Source organism: Triticum urartu, chromosome 5A (genome assembly GCF_056163025.1).
Source record: "Triticum urartu cultivar PI428250 chromosome 5A, HENAU_Tu73, whole genome shotgun sequence".
NCBI classification, from domain to species: Eukaryota; Viridiplantae; Streptophyta; class Magnoliopsida; order Poales; family Poaceae; genus Triticum; species Triticum urartu.
In genome coordinates, this window is record NC_141877.1 from 335,603,136 (window position 1) to 335,626,708 (window position 23,573).

Genomic DNA, 23,573 nt, shown 5'->3' on the forward strand with positions numbered 1-23,573 from the left:
CACATGCCTACGATGGTCGTCGGCGTGGTAGGACGTGAATGGGGATTTGTAGCCCACGAGTAAGAAATGTGATGGCAATTCTAAAATTGAACTTCAAATGTGGTGGTTTTCTACGATTTTCACTTCAAGGCCGGAGTAGGGTAGCCCCTTGGATGGCTGATTTGGTCGGCATGGTATGGACTGAACCTGGATTTACAAAGAAAACATATGAGCTGCAAAACGTTTTATCTTCTAAAATCAGCTTTTGATCTAATACTGATGTCATCGTGGTTGTCCTCTTGGCGTGTGCACTTGTGAATCTCACTTCTCTGTGCATCACGTCGCCAACAGCGGGGCCGAGCTGACGCTAGCTCATTATGCTTTTAATTTAACTTTTTTTATATGTAGTGCGAGCATACTAGGATGTGATGGAGTTCCCTTTTCCTCTTTTGAGACACGGAAAGCCGTGGGGGTCGGATGCCATGTATAGGCCGGTCGGCCAACATGCGGTGCATGCATGTCGCCGGGAAGTTAGGACAAGACAACGAAATCGGTGCACTAGGAGGCGATCCATGGATGAAGAAGTGTATAGATACGAGATACGTACTCATCATTGACTAATCTAATCGCGGGAGCCTCGGCTTACCTTTGCGCTGAGCCAATCGTCGACTCATATTTTTATTGTCTTCAGTCAGTCATGTGCCCGCCTTGTCCTCGTGGACAAAGCAGAGCTGCAGAGATTCATACTACATTCATGATTTATAACTTGGAGAAATTTCGACTTCAGTAGAGTCAACGGCACCATAGGTCAAGCGAGTTTTTTTTTTATTGAAAAAGAGAGAGAATATATGGTCCGGTTGGCTGGCTGGTTCATCAGCGAAGGAGAAGAGGGTGGTGGCGAGGAAGCTGGCTAGCTGAGCTAGATCGAGGTGATGAGCAAGGTGGAGATGGGTGAGGAGGAACAAGGACAAGATGGTATAGCAGTGGATGATCCGGAGAAGAAGGCGTCGGCTGCGAGCGGCAGGCTGCAGCTGCCGTCGTCGTCGTCGTTGAGGGAGGCGCTCGCCTCCACCTCCTCCTTGTCCCTGCGAGAGCAGCACCACGACGAGGAGGCCGAGCTCAAGTGGGCGGCCATCGAGCGGCTGCCCACCTGGGACAGGCTCCACACCTCGCTCCCTCTCAATGCCGACGGCGCTCGTCCGCCGGAGCCGGTGGACGTGCGCCGGCTGGGGGCGGCGGACCGGCGGGAGCTGGTGCACACCCTCATCGCCGACATCCACAAGGACAACCTCCGCCTGCTCCGGCACCAGCGCCGCAGGATGCACAGGGTCGGCGTACGGCAGCCCACGGTGGAGGTGCGGTGGCGGAACCTGCGCGTCCAGGCCGAGTGCCAGGTCGTCGATGGCAAGCCGCTCCCCACGCTCCTCAACTCCGTCGTCTCCACGTTCTCGGTACGTGATTCATTCGTTCATCTCGCGGCTCTGCTCTCCGTCTCGCCACCTGTTCGCTCAAGTGCCACGGTTGCCATCTGCAGCTGCTCACCACCATGCTCGGCTTCAACCGTAACCAAGAAAGGATCCACATTCTAAAAGATGTCACCGGCATCCTCAAACCTTCCAGGTGAGCTTCCTTCCTTCCTCATCATCAGTATGCAAATGCAACACCAATCTGAATATGTGTGCACATGCAGGATGACCCTTCTCCTTGGACCCCCAGGCTGTGGCAAAACCACCCTTTTGCTAGCACTTGCTGGAAAACTCAAGAAAAATCTCAAGGTATATGGCTATATACTCCGAAGTTCTTTATCAAAAAATATACTCCGCAGCTTAGCTGACACTTATGAGCTCTATGTAGGTTTGAAAGTTCAGGCAGAAACAGAGAAAATACTGTGTGCTGTGTGTTTCAGTACTTCCTTTACTTACATAATAGTATGCATGTGTGGATGCGTAGTTAACAGGAGAAATTGACTATAATGGTGTCAAGCTGCAAGATTTTGTTCCAGAGAAGACAGCAGCTTACATTGGTCAGTATGATCTTCATGTCCCTGAGATGACTGTCAGGGAGACGCTCGACTTCTCTGCAAGATTCCAGGGCGTTGGCAGCAGAGCAGGTATTTTCCTTTTTCTGGGACCTGGTGAATTAAATGTTTTTTAGGGACAGCAGGCAACTAACTAATTGAAGTAAATTACCAATTCTATCTACTAAACCAAGTGCTCTCAATTTCTTGTACACAATAGAAATTATGAAGGAAGTCATTAGAAGGGAGAAGGAGGCTGGGATCACCCCTGACCCCAACATAGATACGTACATGAAGGTAAATACTGACCTATTTTGCTATAATGTTGTAACATATCTGAGTGCGCCCACTGGAACCCCTTTCTCTTGATAATATAGAATCAAACCTGATACAACATCTTTCTGCCAAGTGCCATCATAATTTTTCAGTGAGATTCTTTCCTATTGATTCTTAAGATAAAAACAAAGCATATCATGTGTGTACAGACCAGTTCAGTTTAGCTACAACATTTATAATTGCTATGCACTTTTTTTATAGGCAATATCCGTGGAAGGTTTAGAAAGAAGCATGCAAACAGACTACATTATGAAGGTAAACAATGTTCAAAGAATAATTCACTGGTTCCAGTGCCCGATGTTTTTCATGTGCATAATCTTTTCTTGCCTCGCAGATAATGGGACTCGACATATGCGCTGATGTACTAGTAGGAGATGCCATGAGAAGAGGTATTTCAGGCGGTGAGAAGAAAAGACTAACCACAGGTGAATCTACGATACATATGACATTTTTGTTAGATGTGTATAGTCCCTTTTCGGTATATCCTCATTGTATAAAGGGTTTTCTGCACTTTGACACACATGTATATGTAATGGCCTTTGGCCCTCAGTAAAGCTAAGTTGCTCATTCCTAACATGGTATCAGATGCTTAGGTTACTCTCCCTCTCCCGCACGATGCAACTCCGTGCGTGCTCCACCCTTGTCGCCGCCGCTGCTAGCCTCCGCCCCTAGCCTCCGGCCGTCCTGCTGCCCGCTTCCTTTCCAACTGCGCTTGAGCTGGTCCGACTACTGCCCGTGACTGCCTCGTTCCCGGGCTGCCTCATCCCAGCCCCGTTCGGCCGCCGCGTCCCCAGCCTTGTCCGGCCGCCGCCGCTGCCGCCTTGTCCGGCCGCAGCCGCCGCCGCCTTGTCCGGCCGCAGCCGCCGCCGCCCGGTCCGCTGCCGCCGCTGCCGGGTCTGCCGCCGCCGTCCGGTCCGCTGCCGCCCTTGCCCGGTGCCCGTTCAACCGCCGCCCGGTCCGGTCGCGGCCCCGTCCTCCTTGGTGCGGCCCGGCCCCGGCTCTCCTCCGACTCCCTCCGCGCCCTGCCTCCCTGGCTGCGGGAGGGATTCTCTTGATCTCGTTCGCTCTCTGGTTCGAGCGGTTCCCTCGATCCATATCGAGCTGAGGATGCATTGACCAAAAAAAAGGAGACTTTCCCATGTCGTCTCCGGGCTATGTCGCTGTCCCTCGGTGCTTGGTGATCTTCGATGGCACCAACTATGCTGAGTTTGTGGGCTTCATGCGCATTCATATGCGTGGCCTTCTTCTGTGGGGTGTTCTTTCTGGCGAGGTACCCTGTCCGTCATGCCCGGTTGCGCCAGTGGCCCCAATCCCACCAATGCCGCCGGTCCTTGCTGCTGATGCTTCTCAGGCTGATCGGGATGCTGCCAAGGCTCTGGATGATGCTGCGGTTGATGCTTATGATCAGCAGGTATCCGCTTATTCCGGATGCTCTTTTTGTGTACCGGGATGATCTGTCAGCTTACACTCAGTGGTGCAATGATGATGCTCGAGCTGCTGCTGTTCTCACTGCGAGTGTCCTCCCTCAGTTTGCTTCGGAGTTCATGGGACTTGGCACAGTTGCAGCGATGTGATCTTATCTCTGTCAGCGCTATCAGCCCTCTGGTGATGCTCTCTATCTATCAGTGGTGCGTTAGGAGCACGCACTCCAGCAAGGTGACTCATCTGTTGATGAGTTCTATTCACAGTGCTCTGCCATCTGGCGTTAGCTTGACTCTCTTCGGACAGTTGTGTGTGGCACCTGTCGTTGCTGTCAGACTACTCGGTCTGATCTGGAGTTTCAGCGGATCCATGAGTTCTTATCTCGTCTCCGCTCTGAGTTTGAGCCCAGACGTGCTCACTTGCTTCCTCGTGGTCGTGTTCCAATCTCGGAGGTGCTTCCGAGCTTCGTGCTGAGGAGACCCGCCTTCGCTCTGCTGGTTTGCTGGTGGTCCCGTCTGTGTTGGCTGCTCGGGCCCCTGTGTCGTCTGCTCGGCTCACCGCTCCACCGCTCCTCCCCACACCTTCAGGGGGTGGGTCGCCCTGCCTATACTGAGAGGGGCCGGTCGCGCCGTGACACCTTCTGTGGCTACTGCTCTCGGCCAGGTCACCCAGAGTCTGATTGCCGTGAGAAGAAGCGAGACCAGCGGCGCTCCTCTTCCAGTGGGACTCCCGGATCTTCCTCGACTCCGTCACTCACTGACCAGGACATTGTGAGGCTCAAACACCTCTTGGCTTCCTCAGGCTCTTCGTCGACTGGTTCAGCTGCTACTGTGACTGCATCCACTTCTCCACCACCGCAGCCGTCTACACAGTCAGGTACATCTTCGTGGGTTTTGGATTCTGGAGCCTCCTTCCATATGTCTTCTGACTCTTCTGTCTTGTCTTCTCTCCGACCTCTTGATTCGCCTGTTAATGTTCTGACCGCCGATGGCACACCTCTTCCGGTTGCTAGTCGTGGTCTTCTTTCCACTTCATCTTTTTCTGTTCCTAGTGTTTCACATGTTCCTCGCCTTACCATGAATCTGTTTTCCGCTGCCCAACTTACTGATTCTGGTTGTCGTGTCATTCTTGATACCGACTCTTGCTTCATTCAGGATCGTCGCACCAAGGCTTTGGTTGGTGCTGGCCCCCGGCGCCGTGAGTCAGAGGGCCTTTGGGAGGTTGACTGGCTTCGTGCTCCTTCCGCTGCCACCACTCCTGCCAGTTCCCATGCTCTTGCTGCCTCTTCTTCTGCGTCCTTCCAACAGTGGCATCATCGCCTTGGTCACCTCTGTGGCTCTCGCTTGTCTTCTTTAGTTCGTCAGGGCCTCTTAGGGTCTGTATCTGGAGATGTTTCTTTGCATTGTAATGGTTGCAGACTTGGCAAACAGACCCAGTTGCCTTACCCTACCAGTGAGTCGGTATCTCAACGTCCTTTTGACTTAGTTCATTTTGATGTTTGGGGTCCTGCTCCCTTTGATTCGAAAGGTGGTCATCGCTACTATATCTTGTTTATTGATGATTTCTCTCGCTACACTTGGCTCTACTTCATGAAATCTCATAGCGAGGTTCTCTCTATATACAAACGTTTTGCTGCCATGGTTCACACCCAGTTTTCCACGCCCATTCGTACCTTTCGTGCTGACTCCGCTGGTGAGTTTATCTCCCAGCTGTTGCGTGGCTTTCTTGCGGAACAGGGTACTCTTGCCCAGTTCTCGTGTCTTGGTGCTCATGCTCAGAATGGCGTTGCGAAACGTAAGCATCATCATCTACTTGAGACGGCTTGTGCGTTGATGATTGCCGCTTCCCTTCCGCCTCACTTTTGGGCTGAGGCTGTTTCTGCATCCACCTATCTCATCAACATTCAACCATCGACTGCTTTGCAGGGTGGTATTCCTATGGAGTGTCTCACTGGACGTTCTCCTGACTACTCAGCCCTTCATATGTTTGGATGTGTGTGCTATGTCCTTCTTGCCCCACGAGACCACACCAAACTGACTGCTCAGTCGGTTGAGTGTCTTCCTTGGCTACAGCGATGAGCACAAGGGCTATCGCTGTTGGGATCCTGTTGGTCGTCATTTGCGCATCTCGCGTGATGTGACTTTTGATGAGTCTCACTCTTACTACCCCCGTCCTTCTTCCTCAAGCTTCTCTGTGGACGATATTTCCTTTCTTCTTCTCCCAGATACACCCGCTATGTGCCTCATGTTTCACTTCCTCCTTCTGCACCTCTCATTCCTTCTTATTCCCCACCGACACCATCTTCTCCATCCTCCTCCTCCACATCTCCACCATCATCTCCCGTCCGTCGCCCTCTCTCACCGTTTCCTCTCCACTATACCTGTCGCCCTCGTTCTGAGGATGCTTCTCCTGACGCGCCTTCCACCTCTGGTGCTCCTTCTTTCACGCCTCCCCCGCTTCATAACCTCCGTGCTCGGCCTCGCCCCCCGCCTGATCGCTACTCTCCTGATCGGTACGGTCTCTCTGTTCTTGCTGAGCCCACTTCCTATCGGACTACCATGACTCAGCCTGAATGGCAACTTGCAATGGCCGAAGAGCTTGCTGCCCTTGAGCGCTCAGGCACATGGGATTTGGTTCCTCTCCCTTCCGGTGTTCGTCCCATCACCTGCAAGTGGGTCTACAAGATTAAGACTCGCTCTGATGGTTCTCTTGAGTGCTACAAAGCTCGTCTTGTGGCCCGTGGTTTTCAGCAGGAGTAGGGACGCGATTATGATGAGACTTTCGCTCCTGTGGCCCACATGACCACTGTCCGCACTCTCCTTGTTGTGGCTTCTGTTCGTCATTGGCCTATCTCTCAACTTGATGTCCAGAACGCCTTTCTCAATGGCGAGTTGCGTGAGGAGGTTTATATGCAGCCACCACCGGGGTACTATGCCCCTGATGGTATGGTCTGTAGACTTCGGCGCTTCCTCTATGGTCTTAAACAGGCCCCTCGTGCCTGGTTTGAGCGCTTCGCTTCTGTGGTGACTGCCGTTGGTTTCTTGCCCAGTGATCATGATCTCGCGTTGTTTGTTCACACGTCTCCTCGTGGTTGAATTCTTCTCCTTCTCTATGTTGATGACATGATCATCACTGGTGACGACTCTGAGTACATTGCCTTTGTTAAGGCTCGCCTTCACGACCAGTTTCTCATGACTGATCTTGGTCCACTTCGCTATTTTCTTGGGATTGAGATCTCCTCGACCTCTGATGGCTTCTACATCTCCCAAGAAAAAAATATTCAGGATCTTCTTGCTCGCGCTGCTCTCGGTGATGAGCGCACCGTTGTGACTCCTATGGAGCTCAACGTTCAGCTTCGTGCCTCTGATGGTGACCCTCTTCCTAATCCCACTCGCTATCGTCACCTCGTTGGCAGTCTTGTCTATCTTGCTGTTACGCGTCCTGACATCTCCTATCATGTCCACATCCCGAGTCAGTTTGTTTCAGCCCCCACCTCTGTCCACTATAGTCACCTCCTCCGTGTTCTACGATATCTTCGTGGCACGATCTCTCAGCGCCTTTTCTTTCCCCGCTCCAGTTCTCTTGAGCTCCAGGCCTACTCTAATGCTACCTGGGCTAGTGATAGGGGTGGACTAACGAGCAGCTCGGCTCATTAAGCTCATACTCGTTAAGCTCGTGCTCATTAAGGCTCGGCTCGTTAAGCTCGTTAAGATTAACGAGCAGAAAACCCTGCTCGGCTCAGCTCGTTTGAAGCTCGTTAAGCTCGTGAGCGCTCGCGAGCGCTCGTTAACAGATTATAATGTGTTACAATATACATGATGAATGTGTAGGTGTGGTTTTAAAGACGAAATCAGGTGACTATAAAAAGAAATGCAGTAGTCTGTTGCCTCATATGTCGATTAGATTGAATAGATGGGCTGAGGTGCTATGAAAGTTTGTCACATAAGATGAAAATATGTGTTGTGTTGTTACTAACGAGCTTAACGAGCTACTCGTGAAACTCGTTAGCTCGCTCGTTAAGCTTAACGAGCTGAAATCAATGATTGGCTCTGTTCATTAAGAAGCGAGCTACGAGCTCAACGAGTCGAACTATCGAGCGCTCATTAAGCTTGCGAGTTACGAGCTTTTGGTCCAGCCCTAGCTAGTGATCCCTCTGATCGACGCTCGCTGTCTGCTTACTGTGTCTTTCTTGGTGGCTCTCTTATTGCCTGGAAGACAAAGAAACAGACTGCAGTTTCTCGCTCGAGTACAGAGGCTGAGTTGCGGGCCATGGCTATGTTGACGGCTGAGGTGATCTGGTTACGGTGGTTACCTGAGGATTTTGGTGTGTATGCTACTACCTCGACTCCCTTATTGTCAGACAGTACTGGTGCTATAAGTATTGCGCGTGACCCGGTGAAGCATGAGCTCACCAAGCACATCGGTGTGGATGCCCATTTTGTGCGTGCTGTTGTGCAAGATCAGACTCTCGCTCTTCACTATGTGCCCGCTGAGTTACAGTTGGCTGACTTCTTCACGAAGGCACAGACTCGAGCGCAGCATACCTTTTTCCTCTCCAAACTCAGTGTTGTTGATCCACCATGAGTTTGAGGGGGGGTGTTAGATGTGTATAGTCCCTTTTCGGTGTATCCCCATTGTATAAGGGGTTTTCTGCACTTTGACACACATGTATATGTAATGGCCTTTGGCCCTCAGTAAAGCTAAGTTGCTCATTCCTAACAATTTTCACGATGGTTTTATTATCTCGACTATAATCTTGTAAATGATATTTTTGCAAGATAAATAAATAGTTAACTGTGCAATTCATTGACTAAAATTCCTTAACTGCATACCGGGAGATATGCACCTTTTCTGCTGGCTAATTTATTTTGTTGATGCTTTTTGTACTTTATTATTACCATGAAGTAATATGAAGCTCTCGCCACAGCAAAGGTAACAACAGGGTTATGGTAAACAATAAATTTCTGTTGTGATGAAAGCGCACAAGCCTGAACGAATCAACTTAGCATGATTTTTCTCTACTTTTTAGAATGTAGCTAGTAATGTGTTATATTCAGTTTATGTAATCCCAACCTCAATTTTGGTCTATATAGGATAAATAATAGCATAAATGATTCGATACTGGATGCTTAATTTTTTCCACTTGTAAAAATGTCTTACAAGCAGGAGAGATGATAGTAGGACCATCAAAAGCGCTTTTCATGGATGAAATATCAACTGGGCTGGACAGTTCTACTACCTTCCAAATTGTTTCTTGTCTCCAACAGCTAGCTCATATATCAGAGTCTACCATACTGGCCTCACTCCTTCAACCAGCACCAGAGACTTATGAACTTTTTGATGATATTATCTTGATGGCTGAAGGACAAATCGTTTACCATGGCCATAAGGGCTACATTATGAGTTTCTTTGAATCATGTGGATTTAAATGCCCCGAAAGAAAAGGGAGCGCTGACTTCCTTCAAGAGGTATTTAGGAAAATACTGATTTACATAGTCTGAATTACTCATGTCAAAATAAGCGTCAATAGCATCTAGGAGGTCAGGTAAGCATGTTTCACCTTGACATCTAACAAAGTGTAAGATTTATACCTATAGTTTTGATGTGAATTCAATGAAAGTAAACAACTTATTTGTACTCTTTCTTACAATCATAAGGTAGTCCACTCTTAACAACTTATATATTACATAGGTCCTGTCAAAAAAAGATCAGAAACAATACTGGAGCCGCAACGAAGAAGGATATAATTTTGTTACAGTTGATCAATTCTGTGATAAGTTCAAAGCATCTCAAAGTGGTCAGAATCTTGCTGAGGAGCTTTCGAAGCCGTATGAAGAATCTAAAGGACATAAGAATGCCCTGTCCTTCAGTATCTACTCATTATCCAAGTGGGATCTACTCAAGGCATGTTTTGCACGGGAGCTCCTTCTTATGAAAAGGAATGCCTTCATCTACATATCAAAATCCATTCAGGTAAGCAAGTTGAGGCTATCTTTTGGAAAAAAAAAATGTGATTGATGCATGGAAATTTTGTGCCTAGTTTTACAGTGTCAATTGTGTTCTAGTCTGTAAATGCAGAATCCTCAAATTACATGCATTATGCTCAATATTAGTTACCGATTGAAATATTAGCAAAACCTAGTAGCAATGTGATGTAATAAACTTCTTGTGTTACTAAGGAGGTCTGCAGGTCGCAATAAAGCTTTCGCATTAAAAGTTGAGATCTGTGTTACACTTTCAACTCTCAAGTGAACTGCAGCATTAATATATATAGTACCTCCTCGGTTCCAAATAACTTGAAGTTTTAGGTTTATCCTAATTCAAACTTCTTTAAGTTCGACCAAGCCTATATGAAAATATACCAACATCGACAACACCAAATTAGTTTCAGTAGATTCATCATAAAATTTATTTTCATTCCATAAAGAAGTTTGACTTAGGACAAACCTCGAACTTCAAATAATTTGGAACGGAGGGAGTAGACAATAAAGGTAAAGATTGATGTCGTATGTAGCTCTAGTTGTGTTCAAATGCGAAATATTGTAGGATTAGGCCATTAGGGACTATGCGCTTAACACAGGGTACATGGACTAGCCATCTTGTAGTACTTTCTTCTACACACTGAGAACATTGAACTCTCGGACCATATAGAAGTCTACAGAAGGAACTTTCCCAGTATGTCAGCATCTTATTCTACATTCAGCTCCTACTCAGTGTGCAACTTCAGGACTTCAAATGCTCGTGTGCTTATATCATTACCTACACTAGCGCCACAGCTATAGGGTTTTTGGTTACAGTATTACTCCCTCCGTCTCAAAATAAGTGACTCAACTTTCTACGTACTTTGTACTAAAGCTAGTACAAAGTTGAGTCACTTATTTTGGGATGGAGGGAGTATTTGTTACAGTTTTCATTATAAAAATCGATGGAATTTACAGCTATGTCATGTTGCACTTTTCTCAACATGCCCTCCATAAGCTAACGTATGTATTTGTGCACTGCAGCTTGGATTACTTGCTGTTATTACTGGGACAGTATTTCTGCGCACACGTATGGGTGTTGACAGAATTCATGCTAACTATTATATGGGTTCACTCTTCTATGCACTCCTGCTGCTGATGGTGAATGGATTCCCTGAGCTTGCCATGGCAATTAACAGACTGCCGATCTTCTACAAACAGAGAGATGACTACTTCTATCCTGCATGGGCTTATGCAATACCATCTTTTATCCTAAAGATTCCAGTCTCTTTAGTTGAGTCAATAGCTTGGACAACAATATCCTACTACCTGATTGGCTATACCCCGGAAGCATCCAGGTAAAGTTATAATTATGTTGTAGAAACTAATTACCTCGTGGGATGGGAGCACTAATTCAACTACAACAACATTTCCATTGAGGAATTATTACCATTCACCCAACTCGAGTCATTCAGATGCGGAGTATAATCACCCAGTGAAAAATAAAAGATTCTTGCCAGTGAAAATAGTCCAAAATACAACATTGTTTATATTGGTTTTGCTGTGATCTGGTGTACTGTAGTCAAACATGAAAATCCCTTATCTAACACTATATTTACTTTTCTTTTAGACTTTCTTTCAGCAAAACTTAGGTTTTTCAGCTGCAATACTTGCTTTGTGGTAACATGCACGATTCTTGTGTTTAGATTTTTCTGTCAGCTCCTCGTCCTCTTCCTCATCCACACAGTAACTTTATCAATGTTTCGATGTGTGGCCTCATACTGTCAAACAATGGTGGCTGGTTCAGTCGGTGGTACAATGGCATTTCTAGCGACCCTTCTGTTTGGGGGTTTCATAATTCCTCGCTGTAAGACACTCTCGTATTTTCTTCCCACAAAAAGAAAACTCTCCCATTTCATATTGCTAACAAGAGACGAGTCCTAATTTCTTGCAAACGTAGGTTGTCCTCAATTATTAAACAAGAATCGCTAACATTTTCAGTGCCGCATTGCTACAGCATTTATGCCTAATTGGCTAAAGTGGGGATTTTGGCTTTCTCCATTGTCATATGGTGAAATAGGCTTAACTGGAAATGAGTTTTTGGCACAAAGATGGTTGGAGGTACACTTTGGCATACCAAGTATGAATTAATTGAAGAAACATGCAATATCAAAGGACACTAAAATTTCTATGTTGATAGATCAAGATATCTGGTGTAGCACTTGGAAGGAGGATCCTAATGGATCAAGGGCTAGACTTCTCCAGCTATTTTTACTGGATCTCAATTGGAGCATTGCTTGGGTTTACATTGTTGTTCAATGTAGGCTTCGCCATAGGCTTGACCATTAAAAAGGGTAAGTGTGACATGGCCGATATTGCATTAAGCTAAACAACTTAAATACTAGTATAATTTTCTAGTGTAACAGTGTCGCATGAATTGTAAGCTCGATTAAGCATATGCTGGAGAAGTAAAACATTGGAAATGGAGCAAAAATAATTCCATTCATAAGAACATTCTGTTTTCTCTGGTTAGATATGCCACCTACTCTGACCTCCTATGAGCCTCTCAGTTCCAGGAACTTCTCGAGCCATTATCTCTCGCAATAAGCTTACCACATTTGATGGAAGAGACCAAGATAACAATGCGGAAAATAGGAGGCCTAAGTTACAAGCAGAGACTGATTTGTCTCCAAATAGGACTGGTTAGTTGAATTCTACACCACACAATAGTGTCAATGGAATATAATCTTAATTTGACCTCAATAATTAAATCTTGTGCAGGGAGGATGGTATTGCCTTTCACGCCCCTTATAATATCATTCCAGGATGTCAACTACTATGTAGACACCCCTGCGGTAATTCAAATATAGTTAGAACATCTGTGAAAGCATGACCGGAGAACTTAGAGCCATACCAAGGGCTGACCACTAATAGGTAAGTATTTCTTCATTGCAGGAAATGAGGGAGCATGGTTACATGGAAAAGAAACTACAGCTACTCCACAATATCACAGGAGCATTCCAGCCAGGGGTTCTCTCGGCACTCATGGGGGTTACTGGAGCGGGAAAAACAACACTCCTTGATGTTCTTTCTGGAAGGAAAACTGGTGGTGTTATTGAAGGGGATATAAGAATAGGAGGGTATCCTAAAATTCAGCAGACTTTTGCTAGGATATCAGGCTACTGTGAACAAACTGATGTCCATTCCCCACAGATCACACTGGGTGAATCGGTTGCATATTCAGCCTGGTTGCGCCTTCCACCAGAAGTTGATGCAAAAGCAAGAAATGTGAGCTATGTTTATCTCTCTTGTTGAAAATACAATATGGTATTGGAGCCAAGAGGTCTCGAGTTCAAGACCCTGCCAATGCAGTACTAAAATTTATATTTGTGGCCTACATCAATCCCATGTCTAAGGCCTAAAGGAGCCTAGACCCGAGAGGGAGTGTTGAAAATACATTGCCTGCCTTACTCCGTCAGTTTGGACTTTTGGAGTAACTAGTTCGAGCATTAATTCAATATCTCTAACGAAAGTAAAGCTACAAATACGTGAATCTATATAAAAAGAATAAATGTGTAGTGTACAGGGTTTGCATTCTTGTATTCTAGCCTCATATGTGGTTGGAACAGTTGAGACAAAAATGTGAGCTCACCCGTATTCCTTTCCCTCTCAGGAATTTGTGAACGAAGTTCTTGAAACAATTGAGTTGGACGAAATTAGAGATTCTTTGGTCGGAATACCAGGGGTAAATGGACTATCAACAGAGCAAAGGAAACGGCTCACGATTGCAGTCGAGCTCGTGTCTAACCCCTCGATCATATTTATGGACGAGCCAACATCAGGCTTGGATGCAAGGGCAGCTGCTATTGTCATGCGTGCAGTGAAGAATGTTGCAGACACAGGTCGAACGGTTGTGTGCACCATTCACCAACCAAGTATCGATATATTTGAGGCATTTGATGAGGTAACTACTTTATATATATACCCCTCTCCGGGATTCTCATTCTAGGCATCAAGAAATATATTTTTTATTACTCCCTCTGTTCGTTTTCATAAGACGTTTTGGACAGCTAGCTTTGAACTGTTTTGGGTACTGTCTGAATTGTCTAAAACGTCTTATAAAAATGAACAGAGGAAGTAATAGAAATGGTAATTTTCCAGGTATATTTAATCCAGTGTAGATCTATCACATGTAGTATTATAAGGTGATGCATTGGATAAGAATGTCAAAAATCAGTTTTGATTAAATCAAACATGAAGTAACCAAGTGCAATGGAACTGTGAAGCATTTGTTCACCTTATACTGAAATAATTGGAAGTAACTATGGAATAAGTTAACTATTAGACATGGAATAAAATTGGTTGCTACCTCAGATAGACCCCTTAACACTTTATCGGCTGGAACTGAAAGTTATCAAGCCATACTAACAGGCTACTTAAAGAACCCCAAATTAAGTCCAATACAGAGCCTGCCTCAGACTAAAGTTTTTGAGAAGCTAACAGTGATATTACCGAAAAAGGCTTTCGCCCCGCTTTATAAATAAAGCAACCACCAAGCAACAAGTACCAAGGTAACAACGGAACACAACACACACCGACACAAAGCCGCTGCAGGTAGGGTCCAACACACACAGAACAAACACACACAGATCCAAGTTCAGCTGTGGGCACAGCATAACAAGCCCAGCGCAAACTCACTACGAAACGTCCCAAGGCAGCGGCGGCGGAGCATGAAGGCGGCGATCTAATCTGGTTCCGGAGGTGGCGGGGGAAGCGGTGGAGCCAACCGGAGAGCCATCGCGCGAAGCTGAGTGATGATGGAGGTGATGGCGTCTCCCTCCCTGGGACGGCTAAGCGGCCGCCAAAGCTGCAAGTAACCAGACCATTTGAACAAAGCGTCAGTAGCACGACGAAGAGGAATATGCCGAATCACAAGTTTATTCCTAACAGTCCACAGCGTCCAGGCAAGGACCCCAATGGTCAGCCACCTAATGTGGCGTAACACGGGTGTGATCGCCTGGAGTTCGGCAAAGAGAGCGGGGAAGTTGTTGTGGTCCCAGCTTCCACCCACAATCTCGTTGAAACAGCTCCATAGGAACTGCGCGAACACACAGGAGAAGAAGATATGGTTTGAGTCTTCTTCGGTCCCGCAGAGCGGGCAAAGCCCATCTCCAGGGCCATTGCGTTTCAGAACCTCAACGCCAGAGGGGAGGCGGCCGCGAATCCATTGCCACAAGAAGATCCTAATTTTGAGGGGGAGGCGAATCTCCCAAATGGAGGAGAGCGCCTCATGGCCAGGAGAAGGGGCGATGGCCAGGTATAGAGATTTGGTGGAGAATTGACCGGAAAGCTCAAGCCGCCAATTTGCACGGTCGACGTCTGTCGTGAGATCAGGCTCGTGGAGTGCAATCAAGTCGAGCAGCTCCTGCCAGTCCGCGTTCTCATCCAGGCCAAATGGTCGCCGGAACGCAAGTTGCCCAAGGTCAGCAAGGGCGGTCGCCACCGAAATACGAGGGGCAACCGCGACGGAGAACAAGTCTGGGAAGCGGGCTGCAAGAGGCGTGTCTCCAACCCATCTATCGAACCAGAACAACGTGGCGGAGCTGGACCCAATCGTTATCGAGGTCCCGATCCGGAGGACAGGGAGGAGCTGAATGATGGATTGCCAGAACTGAGAGCCCCCAGATCGCTGGCAAAAGGCGAGAGGCTGGCCGCGGAGGTATTTCTGTTGAATAATGTGGAGCCATAGGCCACCATCTCCGTTGGCAATCCGCAAAAGCCACCGAGTCAGGAGGGCAATATTCATGCGCTTAGAGGACATAATCCCGAGTCCGCCCTGGTTATGAGGTTTGCAGATCTCAGACCACCTAACCATGTGGTACTTCTTCTTATCACCCTCGCCGGCCCAAAAAAAACGCCCCTGAACAGTGGCAATCTCGTGGTGAAGGGTCTCCGGAAGGCTGTAGAAGCTCATGATGAATAGAAGAAGGCTAGAGAGGGACGAGTTAATGAGCACCGTACGAGCTGCTTTCGAAAGCCACTGACCCTGCCAGGGCTCAATACGGTGCTGAAGCTTCCCCATGGTGGGGCGCAGCTCAGCCACCGTAAGCCTGGAGTCGCTAATGGGGATCCCCAAATAAGTCGTGGGGAAGGACCCGAGCTGGCAATTAAGCCTATCCGCAATGCTCTGCCGCTCGTCTTGGGCGTAGCCCAAGACCATCACCTCGCTCTTGGCGAAGTTGATCCTAAGGCCAAACATCTGCTGGAAGCAGAGGAGGAACTTGAGGTTCGAAATATCACTCTCCGACCCCTCCATCATAATGATGGTGTCATCCGCATATTGGAGAAGGGAAAGCCCGTTTCCCCCAACTAGATGCGGCACTATCCCCTTAATGTGATCTGCCGCCTTGGCCTTATCTAGGATGGCCGCCAGAGCATCGACAACCATGTTAAACAAGAGTGGGGAGAAGGGATCACCCTGGCGAACCCCACAGAATGTGTGGAAGAAAGGGCCGATCTCCCCATTGATGTTCACCGCGGTGCGTCCCGAGGATACCAACTGCATCACTCGGGTTATCCACCTGTCGTCAAAGCCCTTACGGAGCAGGCATTCCCGAAGGAAGGGCCAGCTAACTGCATCGTATGCCTTGTGGAAGTCCAGTTTCAAGAAGACTGCCTTGAGGTGTTTGGAGTGCACCTCATGGAGAGCTTCGTGGAACACCAAGACCCCATCAAGGATATACCGGCCCTGAATGAAGGCCGACTGGTCTGGATGGGTTATCCGGCCGGCAATAGGGGCCACCCTAATGGCGTACCCCTTCGCGAGGATGCGGAAGATGACATTAATCACCGTAATCGGCCGGAACTGTCGGATGTCCGAGGCCCCAGTCACTTTGGGGGTGAGTGTGATCACCTCCTAGTTCAGCCGAGCCAGGTCAATGGACCCAACAAAGAACTCGTCAAATAGGGCCATCACCTCAGGCTCGATTACCTCCTAGAAAGTCTGAAAGAATTTTACTGGGAGGCCATCTCTGGGCCGGGAGCCGAGGCGGGGTTCATGCCCTTAATAGCCGCCCAAACCTCCGCCTCCGTGAATGGGGCTGTGAGGGACGCGTTATCCTCAGGCGAGACGCATAGGTGGGCCGGCCAGATATCAAGCGCCAGGGCAAGACCTCCCCGAGGGGGGGCAGAGAATAGGTCTCTGTAGAAGCCGTCTACATGAGCTCGGATGTCCTCCGGTCGCTGCAGGAGGGACTCTCCGTCCCACAAGAGGGGGATGGAGTTACGGCGTCTACGGCCGTTAGCGATGGCCTGGAAGTAGGCAGTATTGGCGTCCCCCTTGAGGACCCAATTCTGCGTACCGAGTAGGCGCCAGTATGCCTCCTCGTCAGTGTAAATGACTGTGAGCTGGTCTTCCAAGTCATACCTAAGCATCCATTCTGCTGAGAGGCCCGCGGCGTCAATAAGTAGGTTGAGGGCCTGGATGCCCTCGAGAAGGGCTTTCTTCCTCTCACGGATGTCCCGGCCCATGTTGGCACCCCACCCTTTCATAAACTGCCGTGACCGCTTGGCGCAGAAATGCCAGGAGTCCACGGCGGACAGAGCACATGGGGCGCATTCCGCGCCTCGCGCCATCGGGCGGCCACCGCAGCGGAGAAGCCCGGTTGACGCAACCAGAAGGTTTCGAAGCGGAAACGCGCGGGGGGGGGGAGGACGCTCATTCTCCGAAGAGAGGAGAAGGGGGACGTGATCGGAACCAATCCGCGTAACCGCCCAAGCGACGCTAGGGGACAACGAATGTCCCACTCAGGGGAGGCGAAGACCCGATCCAGAACCGAGCGAGTGGGATCAACTTGGCGGTTTGTCCAAGTGAACCTGGCCCCGACTCGATCGAGCTCTCGCAACCCCATGTCTGCGATGATATCATTGAACATTTGCATCCGAGGGAAGTTCACTAAATTATTGCTCTTGTCTTCTGCTGATCTAATGAGGTTGAAATTGCCGCCCACTATCACCGGAAGCTGGGCGGCTGCAACCTTTATACGGAGCTCAGTGAGGAAGGACTCCGAGCGACGGTGGTCGGCAGGCCCATAAACAGCAGTGGTTTCCCATTTGAAGTTGATGGCCCTCTCGAAGACCTCCATGCTAACGAAGAACTCGCCTCGGTCCATGCTTCCAACCTCAAAGGTGGCATCCTTTAAGCCTAGTAGGATGCCACCCGAGTGGCCCGCACTCCCACTAGAAGGGAGCCAATGCCACGAACAAGTCGGAGCTCAAATGCTCAAGCTCCGACAGGGAGAATTCCGTACGCATGTTCTTGAATGGCCACAATGTCAATTCGTTCGGAGCGCATGTAATCGATGAGTTGGCGGCGCCGACCATCTTGGCCGAAGCCGCAGATGTTCCAGAAAAGGGCTCGCATCACGCATCCATCGGGGGGCTGCTTGACCCCAAGACACGTGAGGCGCTCTGAGCGCGGAGGGCGGCGGTGCGGGAGCGGGTGCGTCCCCGGATGACAGCCGGGGCGGGCGTCGCGAGGGGAGGGGCGCTCGGGGCAGCCCCAAAGGGGGTGCCCGAGGTAGGAGGGGGCGTGCACGGGCCTCGGCAAGGCGGCCATCAAGGATCTCCCGTGCACGGATGGCCTCGATCTGAACTAGCGCGGGGGGGGGGGGGCGACCTCCCCCCTGAACACTATGGCCGAATCCGCCGCCACCTTAGCGAGGTGGCCAAGCGGAGCCAACCCCAAAGCAAAAAAGGAACAAGTAGCAGAAGTGGCCGGGACGGATGGGGTACCTGGCTCGAGGTTCCGGGCAGCGGCCCGGAGGGCAGCCTGCTCGGGGACAGGTAGGGCCGGGCTGCCAGCCGGTCTGGACGCCTCAATCCGAGCACTGCGACGCGAGGTCACCGGGGATGAGGTCGACCTGCCCTGCCTGGAGTAGGCCGCAGTCCGGGGGGGAGGCGATGGGCCGGCCACCGGAGTGGTCACCACCACCGCCAGCCCCATGGCGGTGGCGCACGGAGTCGCCAGCGGGGGAGCAGGGAGCGCCGGGCAGGAACCAGGGGAGGGTGGCGGAGCCGGAGTCACGGCCACCGTCGGAGGTGGGGAGACCGGCCCCCCAACCGGGCTAGAAGCCACCCCCATGAGCACAGGAGGAGTCGGGGTCGCAACCGGGCCCGACGCCCCCAGAGTCTCCAGCTGGGGAGGGGCAGCCACGGGGGGGGGGGGGGGGGGGACGGGGCGGGCAGGGCCGGGTCAGCCAGGTCGGTTGAGCCGGGGGAGAGGGCGAAGATGCCGAGGGTAGTACCGTCGGGGGAGCGCAGCGAAGATGCCGGGAAGACCTGAAGGCTCACGTCCGAGGCGTCGAGGCAGTCGTCATCAGGGGGCAGGGGATCTGCTGCGCGGGAACGGCCGGCCCCGGTACCGCCCCTAGCAGTCGGAGCGGGAGGCTGGTCGTGCGGACTGTCCTTGAAGCCGTCGTCATCATCCTCCGAGCCAGAGGGGTGGCCGTGGCGAGGGTCACGGTCGCTGCGGTGGCCACCATCGCCTCCCCCAGCAGAGCCGCCCCCCAGAAAGCTATCGTCGGGGATGCGGGGGCGGCCAATGTGGTTGGGCGGCTCGGGAGAGATGCGGAAGTCGAAGCCCTGGTCGTTGAAGAACACACGAACCGTGCCACGGAGTCTGGATGAATCAAGGGATTTGACCTTGACCCGGACCTCCTCTTCCTTACGGAGGGAGAGCTCATCCACCACGACCACCTTGCCAAGGATGCGGGACATGTTCCGAATGACCCGCTCGGAGCGGGCAATGTCGGGGAGGCCGCCGATGAGGATCCATGTCGTGTCCAGGACCGCGACCGCCAGGGGGTCCTGCACCGGCACGGAGATGTCCACCACTAGCTTGTGGAGGGCTAGGGTGATGTCTCCGCTGCGAGTGCCGTAGCCGTGGCTGACCGCGTCCGGGAAGACGACCGAGATCTGACCTCCCGGCAGCATGGAGACCTGCCAATCCCAGGAGCAGTGGTAGAGGTGGTTGAGCTCGGTCTCGATCATCTCCGGCGAGGCCACCCCATCCTTCACGGTGACAACGGCCAAGAGCGATAGAGAAGGGGCGGGGATGTCAGGCACCTCGATGTGGAAGTAACCGAGGCCCTCAATCCCGTACTCATACATCATCAGCTCCTCAGCCACCGGGCGGTCGGGGCAAATGAAGGCTGGGTGGTCCGGATCGGAGCAGAGGTAGCAGCACTGAGGACGCGTGCACACAACCTGAGAGTGGCCGGAGAGGCCGCGATTGAAGCACTTGACGAGGTCGGCGGAGCGGTCGTCGGGTAGGAGGGCGGTCGTAGTCGAGGCAGCCGGATCGCGAGAGGGGCCAGTGGGCGGGGCAGCACCATTAGCCCGCGCAAGGCCACGCTTCTTCTTGCGCTTGCCCCTAGGGCGGCCGCGACCCGCACCATTGCCGGCCGGGGGGAGGTGCGGCTCCCCGCGGGGTGGCTGGTACCGGCGCACCTTGGAGGAGGCGGGCGGAGGGTCCAGCAGGCCCTGGGAGCGGGCGGGGGAGCGCGGGCGGCCGCCGCGAGCCAGGGAGCGGCTCGGCTCCCGCCGGCGCGACAGAGAAGGCGACCGACGACGCGGTTCGTGCCGGTCCGCGACCGGAGGAGGCGAGCGGGAGCGGGAGCATTTTTACAGAATGAAACGGTACCTCTGTTGTATTATTTAAATTGATGAAAACAAGCTGACACGTTCGTTCACAGGATAGAAACTCCCACATTAACTGGAGGAAAGAGAAAACTATGTACAGCAGTTATCCTGGTTGTGTTTTAGCAGTGCCAATTAAGTAAAAGAAGATCATGATAGCTGCATATGTTTTAATTTATGAGTATGAAAGTTCTGTAGCAAATGAAACTCTATTTCTGAAAATACATATGTATTTTCTAATGCATAATCGTGTAATCATGTGGGCAATTCAGATAAAGCCTACACCTTAGTTCCAAGTAATTTAGATGCACTATTAATCATAAGTTCATTAACCAAAATAAATCCATATATAAGTGAGGTGCCATATTTACTAATTAGCTTCTCATATGTATCTAGTTGATGCTGATGAAAAGGGGTGGAGAGTTGATCTATGCTGGGCCAGTTGGACACCATTCATGTGAAGTCATCCAGTATTTCCAGGTAATTATTAATCTTAATTTGTCCTTACACAAAATAACTAAGTACATGCACATATAATTTGTATCACACATTTATATGTGATGCAAGTCAATTTAAACATATCATTTACCTGACCTAATTATATTTTGTTTGCATCTCTTTCTATTATGTACTATTCTGAACCCATTCTCCAGTCCTCATGATTTTGCAATCTACATAATACATGAAGGGGCAAGCAATATTAATCACAGAAGGCTATACTCAGTTCACCACCTGCTTGTGTTATACAAACTAGTGAAATTATTTTCTTTATTCTTTCTAGGAAATACATGGGGTTCCCAGTATCAAGGACAAGTACAACCCATCAACATGGATGCTAGAAGTTACTTCTACATCTATGGAACTTCAACTGGGAGTAGATTTTGCACAAATCTACAGGGACTCATCAATGTGCAAGTAAGTCAATTTCGAAGAAACATTGCTTGTAAAACAGATTGAAAGTTTTGATCAGAATACCTGAGAAAAACAAAACAGGCTTGTGATCTCAAAAATGAGTTTTGACCAGAATGGAATATAAGCATGGGTTACCATAGCATACTTAACAGACATACCATTTAGTACTTAAATTTCTTTTAGCGCAATATTCATGCTAACCGGTATGTAAATTTTGTGACCAAAGGGACAAGGACATGCTGGTGAAGCGCTTGAGCATACCAGTTCCTGGTACAAGTGACCTCCATTTCCCAACCCAGTTTCCGCAGAAGTTTCGGGAGCAATTCAAAGCTTGCCTCTGGAAGCAGTGTTTGTCATATTGGAGAACTCCTTCTTACAACCTGGTGCGGATGGTATTCATAACAGTGGCCTGCATTTTCTTTGGTGTGTTATTCTGGCAGAAAGGCAACATCAACCACATGTACGTAAGCCATCTCTTAATTATGCCTCTTAACTGATGCATGTATGATGGAAGCATATGATTGAAGTTGCTTGTTTTGTTTGAGGGTAGAAACGACCAGCAAGGTCTCATCACCATATTGGGGTGCATGTATGGAACCACTCTGTTCAGTGGCATCAACAACTGCCAATCAGTGATGCCTTTTGTCTCCGTTGAACGCTCCGTCGTGTACAGGGAGAGGTTCGCAGGGATGTACTCTCCTTGGGCCTACTCCTTTGCGCAGGTCCTATTAATCACATGAAGATTACTATCTTCAGATAGATTTTATTACTGCTATGTTCAGATATTGACTTATCTTTTTTGGGGATAGGTTGCCATGGAGATACCTTATGTGCTGGTGCAGGTAGTGATCTTCATGTTGATAGCATATCCGATGATAGGGTACGAGTGGACAGCAGCAAAGTTCTTTTGGTTCATGTACACCATGTTGTGCACGCTGTTCTACTTCCTCTACCTGGGAATGATGATTGTGTCGCTCACCCCCAACATCCAAATCGCTTCCATACTTGCATCCATGTTTTACACCCTACAGAACCTCATGTCTGGGTTCATCGTGCCTGCGCCTGTAAGTAAAGCCATCTTAACTCTAGTACTAGTATTAACCATTACAAAATAATGGTGCTTACAAAAAATACATAAACATATGGCAGCAAATACCAAAATGGTGGATATGGCTCTACTACATCTCCCCAATGTCATGGACGCTCAATGTCTTCTTCACCACGCAGTTCGGAGATCACGACGACAGGATGATCGATGTATTTGGAGAGACCAAATCCGTCGCAGCATTCATGAGGGACTACTTTGGTTTTCGCCGTGACCTACTGCCACTGGCAGCGGTGGCCCTGGCAGCATTCCCTGTCCTCTTTGCCGTCCTCTTTGGTTACAACATCTCAAAACTCAACTTCCAAAGACGATAGACAAACACATTTTCATAGTAGTAAAACAGTAGCACGATATAGAATAGATATTGCAAACACACATATCTCTGTGTGTTAAAAGAAAGCCCGCTTACCAACACGAAGAGGTCAGTGTATGTACTTTTGTGTAAATGGGATATATAGCAGAACAAAATTCCAGTAGTAGCTAGTATTCGAGAAGATGTGCGATATTGTCGTTAACAGACACTTAGGCACTTTCACTCTAGCCTATCTCATTTAGTATTATTATTGTAAATCATTTGTTATTATTGTGAATATATTTGCAATACAAGTTTTGTAGTGATGAAAAACCACAACGCACAACCCTGACAATTTTCATGAGCAGAATAGAATTGGTATTTTGCTGGGACGGAGGAAAAGCCCACCCCACTCCGCCCCCGAGTCGCTCCTGCGGGCAACTCCGGGCGGCAACCCTAGCGCCGTCGCCCCCCGCTCCTCGCCTCGGCCTCCCCTTCCTCGCCGTCGCAAGGCCGCATGACGTAGGCGGCGGCGGGGCGCCCCTCCTGTCCGCCAACGTCGGGAGGCAACCCTCTCTTGCTTCGACTCCCTTCCCTTCCCCCGGCGTCATGGTGGCCCGCCGGAGTGGCCTCCCCCCCCCCCCCCCCCGTCCAACGACGGCTTGTGGGGCTCCGGGGCATTGGGGTGCTCTGGCGGCGGATCTGGGTGTGTCTGCCCAGATCAGGTTGGTGGTGGCGGTTGGTGGCGGTGGGGACGGCTAGCAGCCCTGCTAAGGTGGTGGTGTTGCTGCTGGTGGATGTGATGCTCTGGTGGGGTGGTAGGGCTCCCGGTGGTGTTGGCTAGGGCGTGGA

The 23,573-nt window shown here is 49.8% G+C and overlaps 2 protein-coding genes and 2 pseudogenes across 2 annotated transcripts; 2 read left to right on the forward strand and 2 right to left on the reverse strand.

The window, feature by feature from the left end:
- Positions 1-593: 593 nt before the first annotated feature.
- LOC125508821 (ABC transporter G family member 41) lies at positions 594-23,043 on the forward strand. Its single transcript, XM_048673615.2, has 23 exons — positions 594-1,430; positions 1,514-1,599; positions 1,670-1,754; positions 1,930-2,089; positions 2,217-2,293; positions 2,534-2,587; positions 2,667-2,757; positions 8,921-9,222; positions 9,446-9,727; positions 10,759-11,072; positions 11,421-11,581; positions 11,732-11,835; positions 11,915-12,068; positions 12,285-12,416; positions 12,496-12,569; positions 12,670-13,002; positions 13,388-13,678; positions 20,809-20,892; positions 21,194-21,327; positions 21,551-21,784; positions 21,875-22,046; positions 22,134-22,388; positions 22,474-23,043. Exons 1-23 carry the CDS (start codon positions 912-914, stop codon positions 22,741-22,743), a joined length of 4,368 nt encoding a protein of 1,455 aa, XP_048529572.2. The 5' UTR covers positions 594-911; the 3' UTR covers positions 22,744-23,043.
- On the reverse strand, positions 3,463-8,873 carry LOC147971290 (uncharacterized; annotated as a pseudogene).
- On the forward strand, positions 3,471-4,367 carry LOC147971291 (uncharacterized; annotated as a pseudogene).
- LOC147971292 (uncharacterized) lies at positions 14,223-20,395 on the reverse strand. Its single transcript, XM_087522405.1, has 3 exons — positions 20,216-20,395; positions 18,508-19,980; positions 14,223-14,581 (listed from the first exon to the last, which is right to left on the reverse strand). Exons 1-2 carry the CDS (start codon positions 20,393-20,395, stop codon positions 18,796-18,798), a joined length of 1,365 nt encoding a protein of 454 aa, XP_087378531.1. The 3' UTR covers positions 14,223-14,581; positions 18,508-18,795.
- Positions 23,044-23,573: the final 530 nt, after the last annotated feature.

What these genes read in the sequence shown, in the direction of transcription:
- LOC125508821 (XM_048673615.2), top strand. Translation starts at nt 912, where the DNA reads ATGAGCAAGGTGGAGATGGGTGAGGAGGAACAAGGACAAGATGGTATA. An exon ending in AGGCTTGACCATTAAAAAGG is followed by an intron (nt 12,069 to 12,284) that starts GTAAGTGTGACA and finishes TGAGCCTCTCAG; the next exon opens with TTCCAGGAACTTCTCGAGCC. An exon ending in GGTTCATCGTGCCTGCGCCT is followed by an intron (nt 22,389 to 22,473) that starts GTAAGTAAAGCC and finishes AACATATGGCAG; the next exon opens with CAAATACCAAAATGGTGGAT.
- LOC147971292 (XM_087522405.1), bottom strand. Translation starts at nt 20,395, where the DNA reads ATGCTCCCGCTCCCGCTCGCCTCCTCCGGTCGCGGACCGGCACGAACC. An exon ending in GCCTCCTCCAAGGTGCGCCG is followed by an intron (nt 19,981 to 20,215) that starts GTACCAGCCACC and finishes GGCCACTCTCAG; the next exon opens with GTTGTGTGCACGCGTCCTCA.